Below are 22,589 nucleotides of genomic sequence, written 5' to 3' on the forward strand. Positions count from 1 at the left end.
AAAAATAGTACCGGACGCTGTTCCTCTTGTGACGTCATAGCTCCGTGACCTGACCTGACCCGGTCAAGTTTCTTATACCATATGATAGCCAATACTTGCCCCAACATGCATGGGAAGTTTCATCACGATCCATCAACCGATGTCCGTACCACCGGCAGGAAACCTCGGGCGTTGGCACTCAGTTTGTGAAAATCCGGCCGGAGGCTGTACCTCTTATGACGTCATAACTCCGTGACCTGACATGACCCGATCAATTTTTTTCGGCAAAAGATGCGCAAAGGTTGCCCCAGAGGGTATTGAAAATTTCAGCCCGCTACGACAAGCCGTTTAGCGTGCACTTCGAAAAAACCTCAGGGGGGGGGTTGATACAACCCCCCCCCCCCCCTAGGCGTTCTAGGGTTAATATGCGTCTCCCACAGCCGAAAATAAGGCGCAATCACACATCTCAGTGTCACGATGGACCAAAGTCAGCCACACAGAAGCGTGAAATGACCCTTATCGACTCGCAGACCCGGCACTCTCGGCCCGCCTGACCGGCCACGAAAAGAACGTTCGGCTCTCGTTCTACTAAACAAATGTCATATTTGTCACTTTAACTGTCCACATCGCTATAAAAGTTATTCAGGATACCTGGGAAGAAAATTCATTGTTCTGCTTGATTTACAACATGCTTTAATTTACATTTTTCTTATACATGTTTTGTTCCATCCAGCTGCGATCAGTGCCCGCGCAGGGGAAGTGAGCGGGGTTTCACTGTCAGAGGCTGTACTGGTGACAGCTGCTCGGCCGTGCGACCGGTCAAAGGTTACCCTGCCCCGCCGGGCGCTACCCCCACTCCACCCGAGCTGAGGCCGGTGCAACCTCTGACATTTCAGCGCGGCCAATTTTCCTTATATGGGCATGATACCAAGCTCAATTGAGCAAAGTAGACATGAACAAATGCAAATTAATGCATGATGTGAAGATGACAGAACAATGAATTTTCTTCACAGGTATCCTGAATAACTTTAACAGCGATGTGGACAGTTAAACTGACAAATTTGACATTTGTTTAGTAGAACGAGAGCCGAACGTTATTTCCGTGGCCGGTCAGGCGGGCCGAGAGCGCCGGCCGGGTCTGCGAGTCGATAAGGGTCATTTCACGCTTCTGTGTGGCTGATTTTGGTCCATCGTGACACTGAGCTGTGTCATTGCGCCTTATTGTCGGCTGTGGGAGACGCATATTAATGTTTGGAAATATTGCTTCGCTAAATATTGTTCTTTTGGCGTTCAGCTTTCACTGGAACTCAAAAATACATGTTTATGTTTTCAAGAATGTCCGGGACAGCCCGTTGAATAAAAGATTATTAAGTTTTTACAAAAACGCAATTTTCAAAAAAGGCCATCGATCGATTTTGATAAAAATTACATTTTTGGGTTCAGCTCACCGTCAGCTTTCGAATGGTATATATCGTTTCTTTTGAGCCTGAGATGACCTTCCGACGAACCGTGAGTTCCCAACCAGCCGATGGAGGCGTCGATCAGTGTTGTGGGCACGTCGGTTTGGCCCGTCTGTGACAACTGACAAGCGCATTGCACATGATATTACCTTATTTAGAATAATATGAAAGATGCATCTAACTATAAATAACACAAATAACACAAGTTTTTATTTCTTGGCTCGGCCTGATTTGTAGTGCGTCCATAAAGGAATGCGTACCACAATATTGGTGCTTGAATCGCATGGTGCATTATAATCGCTGACTAGAACATGTGATTTATTATTGCTTCACTGTTTCTCGTTGGTTAATTAGAGTGTGATGATCGTTTTAGCAACTGATCGCTTCGGAAAACCGATTGATAAACATTTTGGGCAGTTGATTATGAGATTGAGGACTGTTTTTTTTTTTACGCGCTCTGGGTGCTTGTTGCTTAATGACCATTGATCCAGCCAGCTAGAAATATGCCTGAGGTTTCATGGTTGAAACTGTGATCAACCGTTGTAAAGAATCGCTAACATCGTATGACGTACTGGAGTAACGATACATGCTACATCACTACTTTGCGGATTGAGCAACTAGTTCGTCCATATTCCATCGTCATTCTTAGTCTGATTATGGCGAAGCAGTTGTTAGATGCTCGACATTTTCGGTACAATGGGACCGACGACACCATTTTAGCAGGGTCTGAAAGCGTTGGCGCGAAACGTCCTTATAGGGCATTTATCCCGCCCATTGCACGGACAGATTGGTGCACAATTTTAGCAATTCAAAAGACCTCTTTTAATAAAAAGCTGTAAGCATAAAAGCTATAAAAAGCATAAAAGCTGACACAATTCTTTATGCCGGTCTCGAGGGCATAACGGAAAGTGGCCTGGAAGGTGATATCAAGTTCACTTTCGTTGTTGCATAATGCATTGCTTTTCGTTTGGCAGGAGTTGCCCTGAAAACGCTAATGGCTCAAAGGTCTCGTCGGTCTGTGTCTCATCACGATTCTCTTGTGACGTGCGATTGTCCTCACATATACCTAAACTGAGCGCTGGAAAGGAAGAGTCAGCTTCCAGTGAACAGACAGTCCTCGATATGGTTATTGTTTGCATACAGGGTTGCATACCTATAAAATTATATAAAATATGTGTAGTATGTTTGCATATAGAAATACATGGAATAGCTAGAGCATTGGCATGCAAATTGTATAAAACGATGAAACATGACGTCGAACTGATCCGAGCTCCCGCGGTATAAGATTTTTCCTTATTTCCCTGCTTCCTTCCTTCTGTACCTAGCAAATGCGGCAAAACATCTAGGTACAGGTTTTCAATGCATGCACAACGGGAATACATTAACTTCTAATGGAAGCAAAGGTACGTTTTATTTTTATCACAACATGTATTACATGTATTCCAAATCACGTAAGAACAAGAATAGGTGATGTGATGACTGATGAGCCTTTTTGATTTAGTAGGTATAGCTAATCACTACGATTATAGCTAATCGTAGTAAAGGCCACAGCAAAACATCTCGGGTCAATTACAGCAATGCTGAAACATAATCATCCTCACACAGAAAAAAGATAATTATATAAATGGATTCATCCAGGTACATGAATAAACATTTTTACATAAAATTATTCGAGCGGAGCAGGCTTTTTCAAAAAGCGGATGGGCACACGCACACACACGCGCCGAACATATAAACATGCTTCCACACATAGAAAGCACAGCGATTTTGATACGATGTTCCCTGGAGTACACCACAGTTAGGTACGCGGTTCCGAGTCGACATCAGACAGACAGCCTGCTACTGCGGCCCCGGCCGTCTGTTACCAACCGTTTGTCTTGTCCCACCGCTGTCTCCTAAGTGGCGACCGTGTTCCAGCCTCCTATCCTGCCTACCACAGCCCTCCTCTCCCCGAAACCGTCACACGACCGGCCTCTGCCCCCCCCCCCCCCCCCCAGTTAGGTACGGCCCTCGCGAGATTAAGCGGTAGGTTTCGCACTTTTACATTTCCGGTTATATCTCAGAAACTAATCGATCTACGATGAAGCCATTTTACGCTATCATGGCCGGCTTGTGAACCAACAAGTCGATGGCATCTTCAACACTTAAAAGCTTAAGACGAGGAAGATATAGCCTGAAGTACACTAAATTTTCTAGGTGCAAAACCTACCGTTAAAACCCGCGAGACCTGTACATACACGCCCTGCAGATGAACAGAAGCATCTTGCACCGAAATATCTACGCAGGTATACTCGTAGCTGGCAATTTACTTTGTACCGGACACCCAATAGGATCATTATGCCGAGTAGCACAAGGTTTGGGATGGGAACTTGTGGTGCAATATAAATTGCCCTCATAGCTGAGTTTCTATGAATGTAAGCTGTCGATTCTATCTCGTTAGGCATTTTAGTGCAAGCTGCTTCAGCTCTGTTCGGGACGCACCCGTCTCGCAGCGCGCGGACAGCCGGCCCGGCGCGGACAGCCCGCCCGGCGCCCGGCACGGACAGCCGGCCCGGCGCGGACAGCCCGCCCGGCGCCCGGCACGGACAGCCGGCCCGGCGCCCGGCACGGACAGCCGGCCCGGAGCCCGGCACGGACAGCCGGCCCGGCGCGGACAGCCGGCCAGGCGCGGACAGCCGGCCCGGCGCGGACAGCCGGCCCGGCGCGGACAGCCCGCCCGGCGCCCGGCACGGACAGCCGGCCCGGCGCCCGGCGCGCGGTCACACGAAGGTGACCTTGCTGCCCTGGCGGGTGGTCTGCGGCACGGCGTTGGCCATGTTGAGCGCCTGCAGCGCCAGCCGGTTGGCCAGCCGGCCGCGCGAGGCCGTGTGGCCGCTCTGCTGGCGCGCCGTGTGCAGGTAGCGCCGGTACATGTTGGCCTCCTGCTGCTCCTCCCGCTCCTGCTTCATGTACTTCACCATCATGATGACTATGCCGGCCGAGTAGAAGGAGAGCACCACGATGATGTAGATGAGCGCGTGCCGGCTCTCGATGTCGGCCAGCAGCTGGCGCCGCTGGGCGGCCAGCAGCGCCGCCGTGCTGTTGACGGCCGTCTCCAGCGGCGCCGTACAGTTGAGCGCCGACATGACGCCGGGGCGGGCTCGGACGCCGCGCGGGCTCTGCGGACACACGGCAGGGGCAGAGAGGTTAGTCACGGAACGGACTGACGCACTGCACGTGGCTAGTGCTGGTGCGCCTGACGTTCATTGATGGTCGTCGACCTCTCTCGGTTACGGGTGCGACCTGCGGGATCGGGATCAGGCAGTGTGTGTCCTGTGCGCGTGGACACCATCCAGAGGTGGCGGCCGGGGTCACGGTCAGGTCAGCCGGTCACAGCGCCACACCAGGCGTCTCAGCTAGGGAGGAAACTCAGTCAGACTTGACTGCACGAATCGACTATGTAGGAGGGCGTCTCTGAGACAGCTGAGGTCACAAATAACTATCGTGTTGGTGGTGGTGACACTCATGAGACACGTGGTGCATGGTAATGTCAGCCCTCTGTTTTACAATGCCGGGCATGACGAGTCACACTCACATTGTAATCCATACCTGACTTGAGAGACACTTTATGCGCTGACGCTGCTAGACACGCTATTATACTAACAGTGTGTCTGTGTTGAAAGTCCGCGGCCCATCACCATATGCTGAGTGTCAGAGGTGGGCTGCATGATCCCATTCGCATAACCTGGTTTACATATTGTTACATAAAGTCCTTTACCATCCCGGATGGCCTGGCAAGTGCAGTTCTCTCTTGTCAGTTTTGGTGTGGAAACGAAAACAATAAACGACTAAAGTTCGTTTTTTTTAAGTTTGACCCTCACTGTAAACGTCTTTTTGAACATAGCACGAGAATTGCTAGCTGAATTACTGAGAAAACTGGTTGGCGCACACTGATTTAACCAGATTTCACAGACGATCAATTTCATCAAATTTATTTACTATTTCACAGACTCGTAAATCGTATCTGCCAATGCCTACAGCCTCACAGGGATAGACGACTTCTCAGGAACTATGTCTGAACTAATAAATAAATTGCACGGCGCTTAACATAACGTTAAATCGTCGATGTTCAAAACTTATTTTTGAAAATATTATTCATAACTACAATACAATGTGCGCTTACCAGTTTTCTCAGTAATTCAGCAAGCAATTCTCGTGCTGTGTTCAAAGAGACGTTTACAGTGAGGGGCAAACTTAAGAAAAACGGACTATATAGCCGAAATAATGTACCTTGAATGAAGATGTCATAGTTGTAAAAGCTTGAAATCATATCATAGACCCTACCTTGAGCTAGCCTGCTAATATACTCGCAGTAAGCAATCGCCTTGTAGCGGGTAGGGCAGCGCCCGATGGAGATTAGGACCATGCTGACAGAGGAAACAGCCCTTTAAAACTGAAACGTTCACTTCGAAAACATTAACGCAATGATGCTATTTACCCAAAAAATATGTGTTCTTTTAACTGGTTGTATGCATACCTGAACTATTTTATGGTTAAATACGATATAATGATGCTGAACTTTTAGCCGGTAGCGAAGAGAGATTGGCGCTTATTGTTGTATTCAGCTGCTTCCGCCCAGATTTGGTGAATGGTTATTTCGTTAGCCGTTTCCAATGCCTGTCATTTGTACCTGCTGGCTGTCACCACACCACTGCGCCGGAGCGGGGCTGGCCAGGTAATTAAATCAGCCTGGGCTCTGACGTGTCTGATGGACGCTGGTGGCGGCCGCGGACCAGTTCTCACCGGATGGTCCAGTCCACGGAGCGTTCTCACCGGACGGTCCAGTCCGCGGACCAGTTCTCACCGGACGGTCCGGTCCGCGGAACGTTCTCACCGGACGGTCCGGGTCACGGGACGGTCTCACTGCCCACTGGACGGTCCGGTCCGCGAACCAGTTCTCACCGGACGGTCCGGGTCACGGGACGGTCTCACCGGACGGTCCTGTCCGCGGAACGGTCTCACCGGACAGTCCGGGTCACAGGACGGTGTCACCGGACGGTCCGGGTCACCGAACTGACACCGGTCCGGGTTGGAGCTGTTTGACGGACTGAGGGTCTAAGTCCGGCCTGCTGGACGGGTTACGGTTTGTGTTACGACCTGCCGGACGGGTACAGTTTGTGTCACGGCCCGCTGAACGGTTTGGGGGGTCACAGGGCGAGGAGATAGGAGACCGGGTCAGCCACAACTGCGGACAGCTGTACGGTCACAGCCGTGAACGGCATCCGGTGTGCGCCTCAGCGGCTGACCCTCCCAGTATGGCGCACCACGAACCGTGACCTTTACACGCCGACCCGGCTCCCTCGGCGCGATTCTAAATCATGGCTCCGCCGGGCATCGTTTGCTACAAGACGCTGAACTAGGATATATGATCTAACACGGCCGAGAAATTTACGTACAATTTACGCACCCCTAAAATAAGCTGAATTGTAGTCGTATGCATCACTCGAGACCTTCGTGATACCGTTGATTTAAAAATCAAAACACTTTTAAGCTAGCTGCTAAGTGTTTTATTTGCGCACCAGACTTTGTGCTTAGGTGTGAAGTGTTTCTCTCCACAAGCGATATCGTTTAGATACAGGGCGAAATTAAATACCTGTCCTGACTTCTGTTGGTATTAGCAGACGCAGAGGGCAGAGGAGAACACAATCCAGCCTCATCACAGTCCGCGCACGCTACACCCATCTTCTGTCAGGAAACTGAAGCACGCTACGGTCGATGCAGGATGATTAAATATCGAGCCCGTAATCTGTCGTAATTGAACCGTGGCGTCACTGAGCTGTCGACTCGGATGTCATCTGGCCGTACGGGATGCGTCGCCGACTCCATCCGAAACACATCACCGACTCCGTACTTGACGAGAAAAAGACGGGTCACGGACTCAGGACGTAGCGTCCTCCGACTCAGGACTTGACGTGTCGCCGACTCAGGACGTGACGTCCTCTGACTCCGTCCGTGACGGCCAGGTGATGTGCCACCGACTGGAAATCCAGGAGTTCCAACGAATACGGGCCGCGGGCCTGAAGTTTACCTAAAGTTTGAATTGCATACCTACCTTTTTACTGTAATCGCCATTCAACTATGCATTGATTTGCAAGCGGTATTTATAAATTTTATAACGTTTCAACAAAGACAGAATGTAACAGCGCTAAGAAGTAACCGTTTGCTCACTGTCTTCAAAAAGTTACCTAAACCTTAGTCTAAACTTCAAATTTTAAAGCAGTGTGTCATAAGATTATGCCTTTTCGCTACGCCATCATGCTGCTAATTTGATTACTTCGCCACTTTATTACAAAAATTATAATTTAGTCAACGCCCATTTGCATCTTGTATAAAAGCTGATATTTAACGAATATCTCAACTCTCAGACGTTTGCGCCTCTTCGTTTCTTTTACACCGATTCTTTTACACTCAGTCTGCCCATTCGTCACTTTCAATCAATCGTGTGTACCGTGCTTACACCTTTATGGGCGCCGTCATCCATAATTCTAAAGCGCTAAAATCCGACGCAAAAACATGAGCGAAAGCTGCGGAGGTTTCATTCTGCCAGTTTCCTTTCAGGCGCCTGTAATGCGGCACAGTACCTATCCTTTTCAAGCGCCTGTAATGCCGATGAGTATTGAGTATCCTTTCAGGCGTTCATGGGTAATGCGGCACAGTATCCTTTCAGGCGTTCATGGGTAATGCGGCATAGTATCCTTTCAGGCGTTCATGGGTAATGCGGCACAGTATCCTTTCAGGCGTGCATGGGTAATGCGGCACAGTATCCTTTACAGGCGTTCATGGGTAATGCGGCACAGTATCCTTTCAGGCGTTCATGGGTAATGCGGCACAGTATCCTTTCAGGCGTTCATGGGTAATGCAGCACAGTATCCTTTCAGGCATACATGGGTAATGCGGCACAGTATCCTTTATAGGCGCCTGTAATGCGGCACAGTAGGCACAACAGCTTTCTCGGCCAGTTTCAGTTTTCAGCTCAAGTAACAGCGGCGGGGCGGGGGGGGGGGGGAGGAGGAGGATATCCCGGCAGGCGGCGCCGTATTCTTGCTGGAGGTCACAAATCCATCAAAATAGCACATGCAACCTACCCCACACATCTATGATAAGATACTGGTGGGCCGTCTTGGTTTTCGCTCCCCGACGCTTAAACCGTTTCCTCATTTTTTTTCTAATTGATAGCATTTTCTAAAATGGCGTTAAATGTACATTAAAGATGAACTTGCTGTGTATGACATGCTGCAATAGCTACTTTTGATGAGCACTAACTGAAACAATTTTTAAATGTTGCCACTTAACTACGTTCATTGCAATTAGTGGAAGGTATGATTTATTTGTACTATGTCATGTAAATAGGAGGGCAGATATATTTTGATGTTTGAGTACATCTTCCACAGTTACAAATTATGTTATGGTAAAAATTATCTTGAAAAGGCAGCACTAACTAAACCATACGCACGCATAAGCTTAGCATATTGCCGTGTTAGCCCACAGAGGCGTGCCAAACGGAGAAATCATCTGAAACGGTCAATATCGTGGTATAACCCTCCTAAATTCATTAAAATTCCTCGATCGCAGTCATGCTGAGAGGAGGACAAGGCATGCGCCGCCATCAGCCTTCAATCGGATGACATTTCGGGATCAGCCGTCTCCTGATGGTCAGCGATGCCCACCGTTTGACGCATCTGCGCGACGGCCATTTGTCGAGAACGGGTCGCAGCGCTCCGGGTCGACAGCACCGCATGCCGATATTGATTTGATCTTCAGTGAAGCGCCGGCCGACCGAGAGTGCCGCCGACAGCGGCCGTCACGCGGGCGGTCAGCTGTCGGCTTCGTTAGCGGCCAGCTGCGGCAGCCGGCGGCGCCGACAGATCGATCGAGCGCGCCGGGTCGTCATCTCGGCGGGCGCGTCACCGGCCTGCACGGTGTATCGGTGCACGAACGGCCGGCCGTATCGACCCCGCGGCACCTGAGCGCGCGCCTCGCCGCCGCCAGCCCCGCGGGAGCTCGTGTCGCAGAGGACAGCCGTAGTCGCCGCCGGCCGCAATCTGCCCGCCGGCTAATTGTAATGGATGCCGGCAGTGCCGGCGGCGACGGTGGAAGCGGCCTCAGGGGAGCACCGCGGGCGTCCCCAGTACCGCTCGACGTACCTACATATTTGTATACGTGCGGTGCTCCTGGCGGCAGAGGCGGCGATCTGGTGCAATAATGAGACTCCGAGAGTGGTTCCGATGGATGCAGTGCACTGGGGCGGACGCGCAAACATCCATCTGCGTGGGTACGCTAGCCGCGTAACTGGGACCATTGACGACACCGGCCACCAACCGCCGGGGTTTAATCAGGTGCACTTCACGTACGCATTTCATGACCTCGTTCGGGGAAAGTTCGTGGATTTAACGGCGTGGCTCTGCTGTGCTCTCTCTCTCTCTCTCTCTCTCTCTCTCTCTCTCTCTCTCTCTCTCTCTCTCTCTCTCTCTCTCTCTCTCTCTCTCTCTCTCTCTCTCTCTCTCTCTCTCTCTCTCTCTCTCTCTCTCTCTCTTTCTCTCTCTCTTTCTCTCTCCATCTCTCTCTCTCTCTCTCTCTCTCTCTCTCTCTCTCTCTCTCTCTCTCTCTCTCTCTCTCTCTCTCTCTCTCTCTCTCTCTCTCTCCCCGGGGCGGACGCGTGGAATACGCTTTCTCGCGTCTCTGGTTTTAATGAGAAACGTGCGAGAGCTTTTAACTTGCAAGAGGCACTGTTCTGTGAAATGGGCGCATAATATAACCACGAACTCAGGACACTTCCAGCTTCCCGCATGATGATATGAGACTCAATCGTGCTCCTTCGGAGTAAGTTTTAAAAGTTGTACGCCCGAGGTAAGTGCCGCTACCATTCGGACGACTCGGAACAAGATTCTGAAAAGCGTCTGTTGGGGATCACGAAACGTTTTACTATCACCGCATTTTTTCGAGATGTAGCACAAGGCTTGGTAAAATTATTCAACTACCTACCTTCTAATGAGGTGATTTGGTAGCTCTACTCGTAAGTGTTCTTCCAATTCCTCCAAAACAAACAGAAATATTATATATGTAGCATGAGCTTACCGGTTACCCCTTCACTGTCAAAGCATTTGGAAGCATCTTTTAATGTTGTATCTATAGACTTACAGAGCTTCATTAAAGCCTTTTGTTAAAGATCACGTTCGTTTAGAGTCGATCTCGATAGCAAGCGCTAAATGACTTTCTTGAAGAACTTATGGCGTTCAAAGATTACCGGTGCAAAGTCCAGTTACAGGCCGAGCATTAACCTTAATTGCAGATCCGGCGAGTTCAATATTTCTTAGCCCAGTCAGCCGGCCTGCGTCCCAGATGGCAGACTCTGCAAAAGTAATCTTGATTGGAACATTTCACACAACCCGACTGTTGGCTCAAGGCCTGGCTGTTAGCTCAAGGCCTGGCTGTTGGCTCACGGCCTGGTTATAAGAGCATGGTCTAACTGTTAAGCACGACCTGGCTGTTATGGCACGACATTTTAACGCTCGGCGCTTGCGATTGCCAAACATTCTAAAACTCAATAGCCTGTGTCCTATAGCATTGTCGTTTGCCACTTATCATCTGCTGCATATCACCACAGCCGTAATTGTTGGTAATCACATCCTGTTTCGCTCAGATTTTTACCGAATTATTTAAACATCGTCCTATCGTGCCAAATTTCGTGGGAGGAACAACCGCTCGCGCTGGCAAGCTCATCCTATTTGGTTGTTCAGCAACGCCGAGCATCGACCGTACGAAACTGCCACTGTGGGCTTGATAAGATTGGTATAAGTCGACAATCACCGTTGGCTTGTATTAACCCTTAACCCCACACGGCCCACAGGTCACAGCTAACATTTGGCTGACGTTCAACCTCAGTGTCCGACATTGCCCGACAGCGGCTCCGCAGATAATGACGATTAATGAACAGAACATCGTTGAGACTGTTTCTGAGAGGTCCCGAGCACCTCCAGACGAACAATGGATCCCTGAGTCGTTAAGCGGCAGTGAACCGCTATCGGAACGCTTATCGAGGGCTCCAGATATCGCTCTATTGAGTTAGGAACACTACGTGACAGCGATATCTGCAGCACCCAATAAGACTATTATGATTTGTGCGCAATGCACAAAACACATGCGGTATCTGCCACGTCAGTTTATACTGGCCACGCGTCTACGTAATCCAAACTGGCCACGCGTCTACGTAATCCAAACTGGCCACGCGTCTACGTAATCCAAACTGGCCCCGCCTATCAGCGGGATGGGCGTTAGGTAGGTATAGACATGATATTGGATTTTGCGGCCGACAGCCACCGATGTGATAACAGCGCAGCAGCGCCAAACGAGTGTTGACAGTGGTGTCATGCAGCGGCAGTAAACACGGTCAACAGGTCATCTATGCAGGCCATTGCATCACAGAAACAGCAGCACAGATATGTCGGCCACTGCCCATCGGGGGTGCGAAAGTAAAACGCAGTATCAGTCAGCCGTCCTTCTATTACGGGATAAACTCAGTACGCATATTTATCACTTAAATAGGTATGTGTATCAAAAACCTGTCGCATGAATCCCGACAGAGAGAACTAAGATTATTCAATAGGCTGACCAAGACTACCTACTATGCTTAGAGCTGAATGCGTAGGAAAATGCTTTATTTTATAGCCGTGTTCAAGGAAGCCCTCCCTTCTTCATCTCTCGTTTTTTTAGTCACATATCTGGAGAGATCCCATTCACGGAGATATGAAGTATTATCCACTCACCTTACATCTCGGTTGGGTGATCCCTGAGGCCTCCGCCGCTGCACCGGCGGACGATCTGCCAGAAGTGTCAGTGGCCACACTCTGACAGACGGCTGAAACTGTCACGGGCACCCCGGGCTGTCACGGTGTCTATCCCCGGTTCCTGGAACCGTCACTGCCTCTGTCACCGTCAACTCTACGGCGTACCATCCGCGCGGAACCGAGGTGCTCAGCGACACTCCTACGCTCTTCGCCTGGTCCGTACGGGGTGGGGTGCTGCCCCGGATCTCAGCCCTCAGCCGTCCGCCTGCTGAGGCTGCGAGCTACCGCGCAGTGCGGCCGGCACGCCGACTGGTGGGCTCTAGTGTGGGTACCGACGGAGTGCGGGCTCCGACGGCCGGCCGACTGGTGGGGCGCCGCCCGCGCGTGGGTATACCGACGGAACCCGACGGCCGGCCGGGCGCCGACGCCTCGCACCGCGGCGGCCGGACGTGCCACACGGGACGGAAGGGGCAGCGCTACGGGACGGACGGGGCAGAGCTACGGGACGGACGGGGCAGCGCTACGGGACGGGCGGGGCAGAGCTACGGGGGACGGACGTGGGAGACCTAAGGGACGGGCGGGGCAAAGCTACGGGACGGGCGGGGCAGAGCTACGGGACGGGCGGGGCAGAGCTACGGGACGGACGGGACAGAGCTACGGGACGGGCGGGGCAGAGCTACGGGACGGGCGGGGCAAAGCTACGGGACGGACGGGGCAGCGCTACGGGACGGGCGGGACGAGACGACAGGGAACCAGCGGGAGATAGACTAGCAGGACGGGCGGACGTACCGGGCGGGATAGACGGACGGACGAACGGGCAAACAGAATTATCAGATGATGATGGACAGAAGATGAAAAGAACAGAGGTGCTGCGAGAAACCAACAGCCAGACGAAATGACTAGTGGGGTAGAGACGGACTTAAAGATAAAGAGTGGTCAGGATCAGGATTGACTGGACAAGCTTGTCGATCGGAAAAGACGGGCGGAGAACGGACGAGTATGCACGGGTAAAATCGTGAGCAGGCACAGCCCGGACTGGCGCTGCCGGAGCCGTCTGTCGGTCGCCGGCTGCACTGGAGCGCAGTTACGCCGGCCGGCGCCGAGTGCCCTCGAGACCCACTCGAGAGCAGGAGATCAGCGCTAATGTGCGCCGCTGTACGGGGAGACCCTGAGATCAGACCAGCAGTGAGCTGCCGCGCGACCGAGAGCCGCTGAGAGTAGACAGAGCTCAGAGCAGCTACAGCGCTACCGTGTGAGCCGCTGCAGGGAGAGCCAGAGCGTAGACCAGACTGCAACGCTTCCATGTACTGGGCAAGGGCCGCGTAAGACATACCACACACGAACACGCGACGCAGATACGCACATACAATCACACTAAGCAACCGTCAAGACAGCCGTCTCATATACAGAGTGGCACGCCTCCATATGCAAACAAGGCCGCTGTGACAAACGGGCCCGTTGGTCGTTGGCTCGAACGATCGGGTAAATATACAGACGGGACCACTGGCCGCCTCAGAACGACCGAGCTCAGCCGCCCTGCCAGCACTGTCGGGATTCAGAACTGTTCACAGTCGGTCGGCTCTCGTAGTTTAGCTGTCTGCAGCTGGCTGACGGCTTTACCGTTAAGGATAAATGTTTGCATAGACCTCATATATAAATATTTGATAAATATTAACAATATCAAATATTTATTAGGATAAATATTTGATATTGACCTCACCGTATGATAGCTGATTTCACAAAGTAGCATCGTTTGGAACTACACACGAAGGTAAGAGAGTTTTGTTCATCATTGATCACTTCTGTCTTTTTCTTGGTCTGCAAAGTACCACGTCGGGAAAGGTTTAGCCGATGTGATCTAAGTATGGTAAGCAGTCCACACGTGGGAACTGGGCGTTCCATGGTTTCAAAAATCAGAGCCAACGACGGTTGCGCCGATTGCGTGCCGCTCAATTTGCCGTGCATTATCCAGTTGGCCCTACTTGTTATTGGTTCATATATTTGCTTATTAATGTGTATGAAAGCCTTCAGAACTGTCGATACCCGGTCAAAAACATGCAAAGAACCTACAGCTCTAGTAAAATTTGGTAGAATAAAATATAAATAACACATAACCGTTACGTGGAAGTAATTTGGGTAATCCCAAATCTAGCAAAACTATTCTATAAGAGGGCGTTACAACTGAATTCTACGATCCTGGCTTATCATCTCCAACTAGTCTCCCTGAAGCCAGTTCCAGACAGGCAACGCGTGTCCGTTCGGCCATGTAACCAGCTCCCGGACCTGGGAGATTTTCTCCGCACGGCCGGTCGCACTGAGTGGCGACAGATTCCAATTTACCAGTGCGCCGTGCAGATATAGCTACGCCTACATAGGCATCGCACATCAGGAGGCTGGAATTCAGATCAATCAGTGGTGCGGAAACGATTCAGACGTGCGAAGTCGAGCGTCAGAATCCAGAGCTAGCCCTTATACCGGTGCTCGTACTTGACTGGATGATCTACTAGGTCGTTCAATAAGTAAGGTAAAATCACACGTATTTCAGTCCACATTTGGTGCAACGACACAAAACTAGCAACATATGTTTATTGAAATATCGTCTACAAATTGGCTATAAGCATTTGTAAGCAGGTCTCTTCGGCCAGCCTCCCCAGCCTTCGGAACTGGCACCTACATCCAATCGCCGTTCAGGCGCACGCGCTTATCCTAGCACTCCACCCGGCGTTGAAATCCTGCTTGGAAAACTCCTTATTGCTACTCCAAAGCCATGTCTTGATTATTTTATTGATTGCCTGATCAGTTGAGATTCCAACGTACACAGCAGGTTTTCCGGTGGTCCAAACAGATTCAAAAGGGACGGCGCCAGATCACGGCTGTACTTCAGCTTTCCTGTACTGCTAAAGCAAAGGCGATCTCACACTGATGCCTCGCTGGGCGTCTTTCTGTTGTTCAGCGAGCTCTTTCTGTATTAACCTCGTGATGACCTTGTAAATATCAAGCATATCTGATGATGCCTAGAACTGTTTCGACATAACCCTGTTAAGCAGTCACGCAGATGCTTCGGGTCTCCATAATCAGCTCCCCGACTTTACAGATTGTGCTGTGCCAAGTCCAGAGAGCCGTGCGGGCACAAGTCTACCTGCTCTAGAACTTTGTCTCTTACACTGCTGTGTTCTTGTTGAAATCGTACCAGCTGTTCACAAGCAAGCATTGCTAATGGCAAAAGCGTCATCAGCGTCAACTCACTCATTTTGAGGTGAATTTTGGCTCGCGTGACAAACCGGAGATTTTTAGAACGGAACTCTGCTGCATCAATGTTTTCACACCTACCGTGTTCGGACGATGAGCCAAACTCCCAAAAACAGTTTGGATGGTTGTGTAGAAAATTGTTCAAAGATTCAGATGGCATATTTGATTTTGTTTGAATTCCTCATATAAATGAACTATGGTACATTTTACCTTACTTATTGAACGACCTAGTATATTGAAGGGGAAGGCTCAATACTATAAGTTTAACATAAATTTTCCAGGATACTCAGTGCTGTCAGAGTAGTTCAAAAAAGTTAATTGAGGTGACAATTTTTAAAACACCATCTTCTTGGTGAGGGGTCATCAAATTTTAATTGCATTCCATTTAAATCATACATCTTGGCCAGTCTCAGTTCTCCCCATCATCTGTCTCACTTCTCCTGGACGTGTCCCAGTTCCCCCCCCCCCCCATTGTCAACTTTTCTAAAATATAAATTTGAAAAGCAACACGTGAACAAACACGCATAAAAACCGTAAAGAATAAAGTAAAAATAAACCGTTTACCAGTAAATGCAATCAAGTTACTTGAACCTAAAATATTCATTTTTTACGAATTTTCAAAGATGATGTCAAAATAATGTCCCACTTCTCCCCGGTCTCCCCTATGCCTCAGTATGGCCCATTTCAGTCGCGGCGGAACACCTTCAATTAAGGGGGGGGGGGCACTGCCGACTTTTGGTCCCATTCTTTCCATGCAACGCCCATAGGGCTAATGTTAAAATGCCAAAATCAAGGGGGAGGGGGCACGGTGCCCCGGTGCCCTCCCGTTCCACCGTTTATGGCCCATTTGGCCTTTCGGTATGTATGTATGAAGAAAATCAATATGTCCGGCGAGTCATGAACACTTGCAGTGAAATAAGATCGTTGGTCACCTTCTGCATCATTATCTCATTCCGTTCGATGCATCGTTGGATAATGTTTGCATGCAGGGGCGTCGCCGACGGGGGGGTCGGGGGGGTCGTGACCCCCCCACTCTTGAAAACTGGGGGTGTCGACCCCCCCACTTTTTGCGATGCTGAGTATGCTTTTTTAGCTTTTATGTCAGTGAAGCAGGCGTCAGCAACACCAACAAATACATCAGATTCAGAATCGCTTCAAGAGCTCCCTAAAGCCAATTAGCCAATTACCTAAAGTTCAATTAGCTGTGGGCGGGGAACACCAGCACAACAATATTTTTAAGTAGCCACCATTCTAGTACCTTTTTATCCCTCAAAAGATTGGACGCGCCAAAACTGCCACGAGCTTTCGTCTGATCGTTAAAAAAATGGTCGCAGTCGATTCGTCGGATCAGTACCTAACTACAAAACTACAAACTAGCCTCAGCCCCATGGCTACCGTCACAACTAGCTGTTCAGTGCACATGTAGATTGTAGGGGAAAGGGAGTCAGATGAAACCGTCTCGGGCTTTCGCAAAGAAGTCGCGCAAAAAGGAGCCGATTGCAACGAAACTTCCGGTGCGCTCGAGTTAATCACCTACTTGAAAATAAATCGATATCCCTGATTCAAATAAAGATGACCTTGGTTCACTTTTTCATAACATGCTTTTAATTTAGGTATAGGATAGTTTTGGAGCTGATTTTGAACTTAGCGCCCATCTGAACATTTAGGAAGTAGTTGTGTTGCTTATACATATGTATAACATGTTAGGAAGCAATCAGTGGTGGTCATCCACTATTAGGTACTGGTCAATCTGACCTGACCTGATCTACCCCAAATGCATGGAGTCATCATCTTCGTTCAAAACTAAGATAATATTCGTAATCAGAACCTCGAAAAACCATCACAACTTACATTCGCAAAGTTCTAGCAGGTCCCGAGTTTCCCTACTTATTGGCGACGACCTGAGTCCTGAGATGATCCGAAACCTTGTAAATGGGTATCATCGGCTTTCTCTCGTCACGAGCAGCATGCTCTTTTTTCCCACAAACCTCTAGATCGATCAGGGGTCGAAAGCATACCTCAGCGGTACTTTAGTATACGTTATACGTTAGCGACTGGGAAGTGGGAACCCACCAATAGAAGGGCATACAGTGAAGCAGAAAACATATTCGATAGCTCTTTTAACGCTCTTTCGCTAGCTTCGCGTCAGATTTCATCTCAGGTCTATGTTTTGCCCGTAGAAGGCAAACAGCTAACTGGACAGATTCTGCCGAAACATTTGCTTTGCAATAACTTTAGATTCCGTGAATTTGTATGGTATTTACATAGGTTGTCTTATCACCACCGTGTTTGTCTCTTTGAGACACGTCACATGAGTTAAAATTTGACCATTCAGAATTAACGTTAAAACGACCTCAGGTCAACCGGTCCTAATCGAAAAAGGACCTCCTGCTGCATATGAATGGATCCGTGTTGTTGAGCTGAACAGTGAACACCTTCCAGGTGCTGTCATCGCTCTACCGCGTCTTCGTCAAAAGTTGTAGAAAAAAATGCTGGTGGCCATCGATGGACATTTCCACTAAGCACCTTTCGAGTCATCACTCGCCATAAGTTGCACCCTGTCCCTGGCAATGATGAGCTGATTTGTCATGGCTCCAAAGATATTTTGCGTTTCTGACGAACATTTTCAAAGCAGGAGGCATTCGTGCTTTTTCTAATTTCTCATTATTTTCTAATGATGAGGTCACGTATTTGACCTGCCTCCAGATCATAGATGTAAATCCTCAGAATCATGAATTGCTGACACGTATAACCCCATACATTAGGTATACAGTGTACCAAATTTCGAAGTTATGGGAGAAAAGCTACAAGAATGGCGAGAGTGGAAAGTTTGATAGAGGTATACCGTATAACTGAACTTGACATGGCGACCTCACCCTAAGTGACCAGTGATAATTTTTACGCAAGTGATGTAGGTAGGGGTATACCTACCTAATAGGTTATACCAAATTTCGCGTCTTACACGCGCACACACACACATACGCACGCACAAAACTGGGAAGTGTGGCAAAAAAAAACACCCCCACCCATCGGGTGAAGACTAGAAACCCGACCCCCCCCCCACTCAAAAATCCGTGGCGACGCCCCTGTTTGCATGCCTTGCTTTTTTCAAAGGGGCCATTAAACTTTGTTAAATCATCGGATACCATAGGGAACAATGGGCCGTTTTTTAAAGAGTGGGCATTCGACGAGCCTAATAAGGACGGCTGATCCTTCCTTCCTTCCTTCCTTACACCTACAAATGCAATCACCAATTATTATGGTCTTGCGGATTGAGTATTGCGTGATCCACAGAGAGCATAGATCCTTGTCCTTGCTTTACATCCAGATCCTGAGACCACAGATCTAGGATAAATTTACAACGTGAGATCCAGTGGCATTCTACGTCCTAGCATTTAATTTGCTTTTAGATCTGCTGAGAGCTCAGGTCCAGGGTTGTGCTTGACTCATGAGTCGAGTCAGAAATTTGACTCAACTCTGACTCAAATGAGTCAGATTTGAGTCGAGTCGGATAAAAGGTTGAGCTGTTGAGTTGAGTCAGAGTTGAGTCGGACAAAAATATTAAGGTGTTGAGTTGAGTCAGAGTTGAGTCAGTAAAATAACTTTTGATATTGAGTTGAGTCAAGAACATTTAGGAACATGACTCAGCTGACTCAACTTTTTAGAAACAATATATAGTATAAGTTTTTCACTCTCCCCCCGCTTAACAACTTACGCCTGGCCCTGCTGCCGGATTTTTTCACCCCCCCCCCCCCCCCCCGCTCAACAACTTTTTTGTCTGAGTCAATTTTGAGTCAACACACTTGACTCAAAAAAAAATTTGAGTCAAGTTTGAGTCAACTCATATTTTCATTGAGCCGCTTGAGTCATGAGTCGAGTCAAGGGAAAAAACCAGCTCCTTGTTTGAGTCAGAGTTGAGTCAGGGCATTCTGAAGTTGAATGATGAGTCGAGTCGGCAATTTTTTTTTTTTAGTCGAGCACAACCCTGCTCAGGTCAAACAACCCTATCAATGCATCATGCACATGTCTGTTACAACACACTAAAACTATCCCGGTTCCTCACCAGACATGTGCATGGATCCGAGTGATGGATCTATGATCTCAGTGGGTCTGGAAGCAACCTGCAGGTTAGGATCTATGATCCTACCGGATTCGGCGTAAAAAATTATCGGATCTATAAGCTGAGCTCAGATCTGACGAAATCCCAAGAACATGGATCTATGATCTGAGTGGATCCTGCATATGGACAACATTTGAAACCATGTTTCCAAGGGTTTCTTTGTCAATAAGTGCCACAAAGCTTGGATTATGACATGCAATCTCATTAAATCACTAAAACAGAACATTTGGATTTTTTTTTGGGATTTGTGCTGACAAAAAATGAGAAGCTATGATATCATTGGATCTAAAAAAAAACTATAGGTAGGTACCCATAATCGGAGCCGCATCTCCCGATAAAGTAAAAATCTGGATCTATGATCCCATCGGGTCCGAGATCAAGGTCCGTGAGATCAGATCCCAGATCCATTTTCTCGGATCCATGCACATGTCTGCTCCTAACGTTTCCCGCCTGGGCGCGTCAATTGGTAACGGGCAGTGGATGGGCAGTGGGCATTCAGCGCTAGCACTGCAGTAGCTCGAGCGGCAGACCGCAGTTTGAGGTTCACGCTCTCGCCCCTAGATGGCAGTAGCAGTGAATGCCTGTAAGGTAGGCTGTGCCGCATGACATCTAAGCTGAGCGGCGCCGGCCGCGGCCGCCCGGCGTCAGTGAGGACTGGGGAGGGTGAAATCGAAATGGGTAGGGTAGTGGATGGCTCCGGGTCCCCGATATCTCTGGCAAGCATTTTGCAGTCGAAGAGGCCCAGCAGCCTGAACACTGCCTCATCTGAAAGCATGGAGGTTCGACTAGCATTGAACAATCGAACAAACAACTAACAAGCACTGAACGAACTATGCAGGACTCGTTGTTTCGAGATAGTTAGCTCTAGAAGAGAGAGAGGGAGAGAGAGAGAGAGAGAGAGAGAGAGAGAGAGAGGGAGGGAGAGAGAGAGAGAGAAAAAGAGAGAGAGAGTCTTGTCCGTGAATTGCGATGCTGAATAATGATGAACCATTTTCAGCAAAGTAGGTACCTACTATGATTTCCCTGATTGCCAACCTTAGAAGGGACCCCAGTAAACATGCCGACGTCGGCCGACGTCGGGGTGACGTCGGCAACTCGGCATCGGCATGCCGATGTCGGCCCGACGTCGGTCCAACCTCGGCACGACGTCGGCTGGATGTCGGATATGCCCGCATGTTCCGACGTCCAGCCGAGGTCCAGCCGACGTCGGGCCGACGTCGGACCGAGATCAATTGCTGAGGTCCAGCCGAAGTCGGGCCGACGTCGGGGCGACGTCGGACCGACATCGGCCGCTGTTTTGACCGTTAAAATAATATAAAATACATGTCTCATGTTTCATAAAGAGCTTCTGTATTCAAAATATCCTCAGGAAACTCAAATCTTCCTCCAACTCCCTGATCCGGGCTGGACGGGAAACTTTATCCCATTTGGGATTGCCCGTAAGCCGAGCTCGCCCGTAGCCGGGTGCGGTGAGTGCTTGGGGGCTGTTCGGCCTATCCTTTGGTCAGGCTCAGCCCCGGCAACTCACCAGGGCCGGGCCCAGTTCATATAGAAAGGTCAGTCGGCAAGTGTCACTTTGCCAAAGTGCCACTTATCAAAGGGACACTGGGAAACGTTGGTGCAGGTGTGTAAGAGTGGCTATATGAATCCATTGTGGGGTCGCCCTTTCCAATAAGTGTCACGTAACAGCAATGGGACCAGGGACTCTATATGAACTGGACCCAGGGTGCTCGCCAAGAAGACCAATGTCTCCATCCTATGATCCTTCCGGCTCTGAAATGGTCTTGTCAGACCGAAAGGGCATAACTCAACAAAACAAACCGATCTCGTTAGCTGGCTGCGTGGTGTAGTGGTTAGCGCACCAACCTCGTGTTCGAATGACATGGGGTTCGAATCCCATCGCCGGCTGATGCTTTTGGCGTGTTGTCCCAGTAAACATGCCGAGTCCGACGTCGGCGACTGGGGGGCTCGAATCCCGCCGCCGGTTGATATTTTTGGCGCGTTGTCCCAATAAACATGCCGACGTCGGCCCCGTCGGTCCAACGACAAACGATCTCGTCAACCTCGGCAAACGATCTCGGCCCGACGTCGGCTCGACGTCGGCTGGACTTCGGCTGGACGTCGGAACATGCGGGCATATCCGACGTCCAGCCGATGTCGGGCCGAGGTTGAACCGACGTTGGGCCGACGTCGGCATGTTTACTGGGACAGGATGCGTCCTTTTTACCCTCATAGCCAGCTCATCCTCATCCTTCACCGCCCAGCACCCCTCCCGTCCGCGGTCATTGACAGGATGACGTCGCCGGTACTGCAGGCAACTGATACGGACAGCCCGTACTGCAGGCAACTGATACGGACAGCGGGCCACAGCCCGTACTGCAGGCAACTGATACGGACAGCCCGTACTGCAGGCAACTGATACGGACAGCGGGCCACAGCCCGTACTGCAGGCAACTGATACGGACAGCCCGTACTGCCCGTAAAACATCACCATTGAAATCGCAATAAAACTATTCGATCGTGTTAGAAGTCCAACTTCAAAAGTTGACCTAGAGCAGCCTGACATTGACCTAAATGTCATCCAACTTCGATCCAATTAAATAATCGATCTATATATACCGTATTGATGTTACCGGTTAACTGAGAATGGCACATGACACATGCGTCACGCGTCGCATTCCGGAGCTGGTTGTATGAAGTCCTTGGTGACCCGACCTGACGTGACGCTTTATTTTGCATGACTAGCCTACCGACGCGTTCTGGGTTATGCTGTCATTCAACCTTTCGCCACCTGGGCTCCTGAGTCAATAATGTAGATTGTAGATAGTTGTAATATTGATTATTATTTTTGGTCTTTCATCTGACCTGATATTGCGTTGTGGGTTACCTAAACACAAAATTGGCGACAATTAGTTCAGTCTTGTTGGGAATGTCGTTCTTTACACATTTCCACAGACA

At 49.6% G+C, this 22,589-nt stretch overlaps 1 protein-coding gene across 1 annotated transcript; it reads right to left on the reverse strand.

Annotated features, from left to right (window-relative positions):
* Positions 1-4,186: 4,186 nt before the first annotated feature.
* On the reverse strand, positions 4,187-12,601 carry LOC122385972. The gene is made up of 2 exons (XM_043374762.1): positions 12,242-12,601; positions 4,187-4,597 (listed from the first exon to the last, which is right to left on the reverse strand). The coding sequence occupies exon 2, from the start codon at positions 4,562-4,564 to the stop codon at positions 4,199-4,201; it is 366 nt and encodes a 121-aa protein (XP_043230697.1). The 5' UTR covers positions 4,565-4,597; positions 12,242-12,601; the 3' UTR covers positions 4,187-4,198.
* Positions 12,602-22,589: the final 9,988 nt, after the last annotated feature.

This window comes from Amphibalanus amphitrite, unplaced genomic scaffold (genome assembly GCF_019059575.1).
Source record: "Amphibalanus amphitrite isolate SeventyFive unplaced genomic scaffold, NRLGWU_Aamphi_draft 000001F_arrow, whole genome shotgun sequence".
NCBI classification, from domain to species: domain Eukaryota; kingdom Metazoa; phylum Arthropoda; class Thecostraca; order Balanomorpha; family Balanidae; genus Amphibalanus; species Amphibalanus amphitrite.

What these genes read in the sequence shown, in the direction of transcription:
- LOC122385972 (XM_043374762.1), bottom strand. Translation starts at nt 4,564, where the DNA reads ATGTCGGCGCTCAACTGTACGGCGCCGCTGGAGACGGCCGTCAACAGC.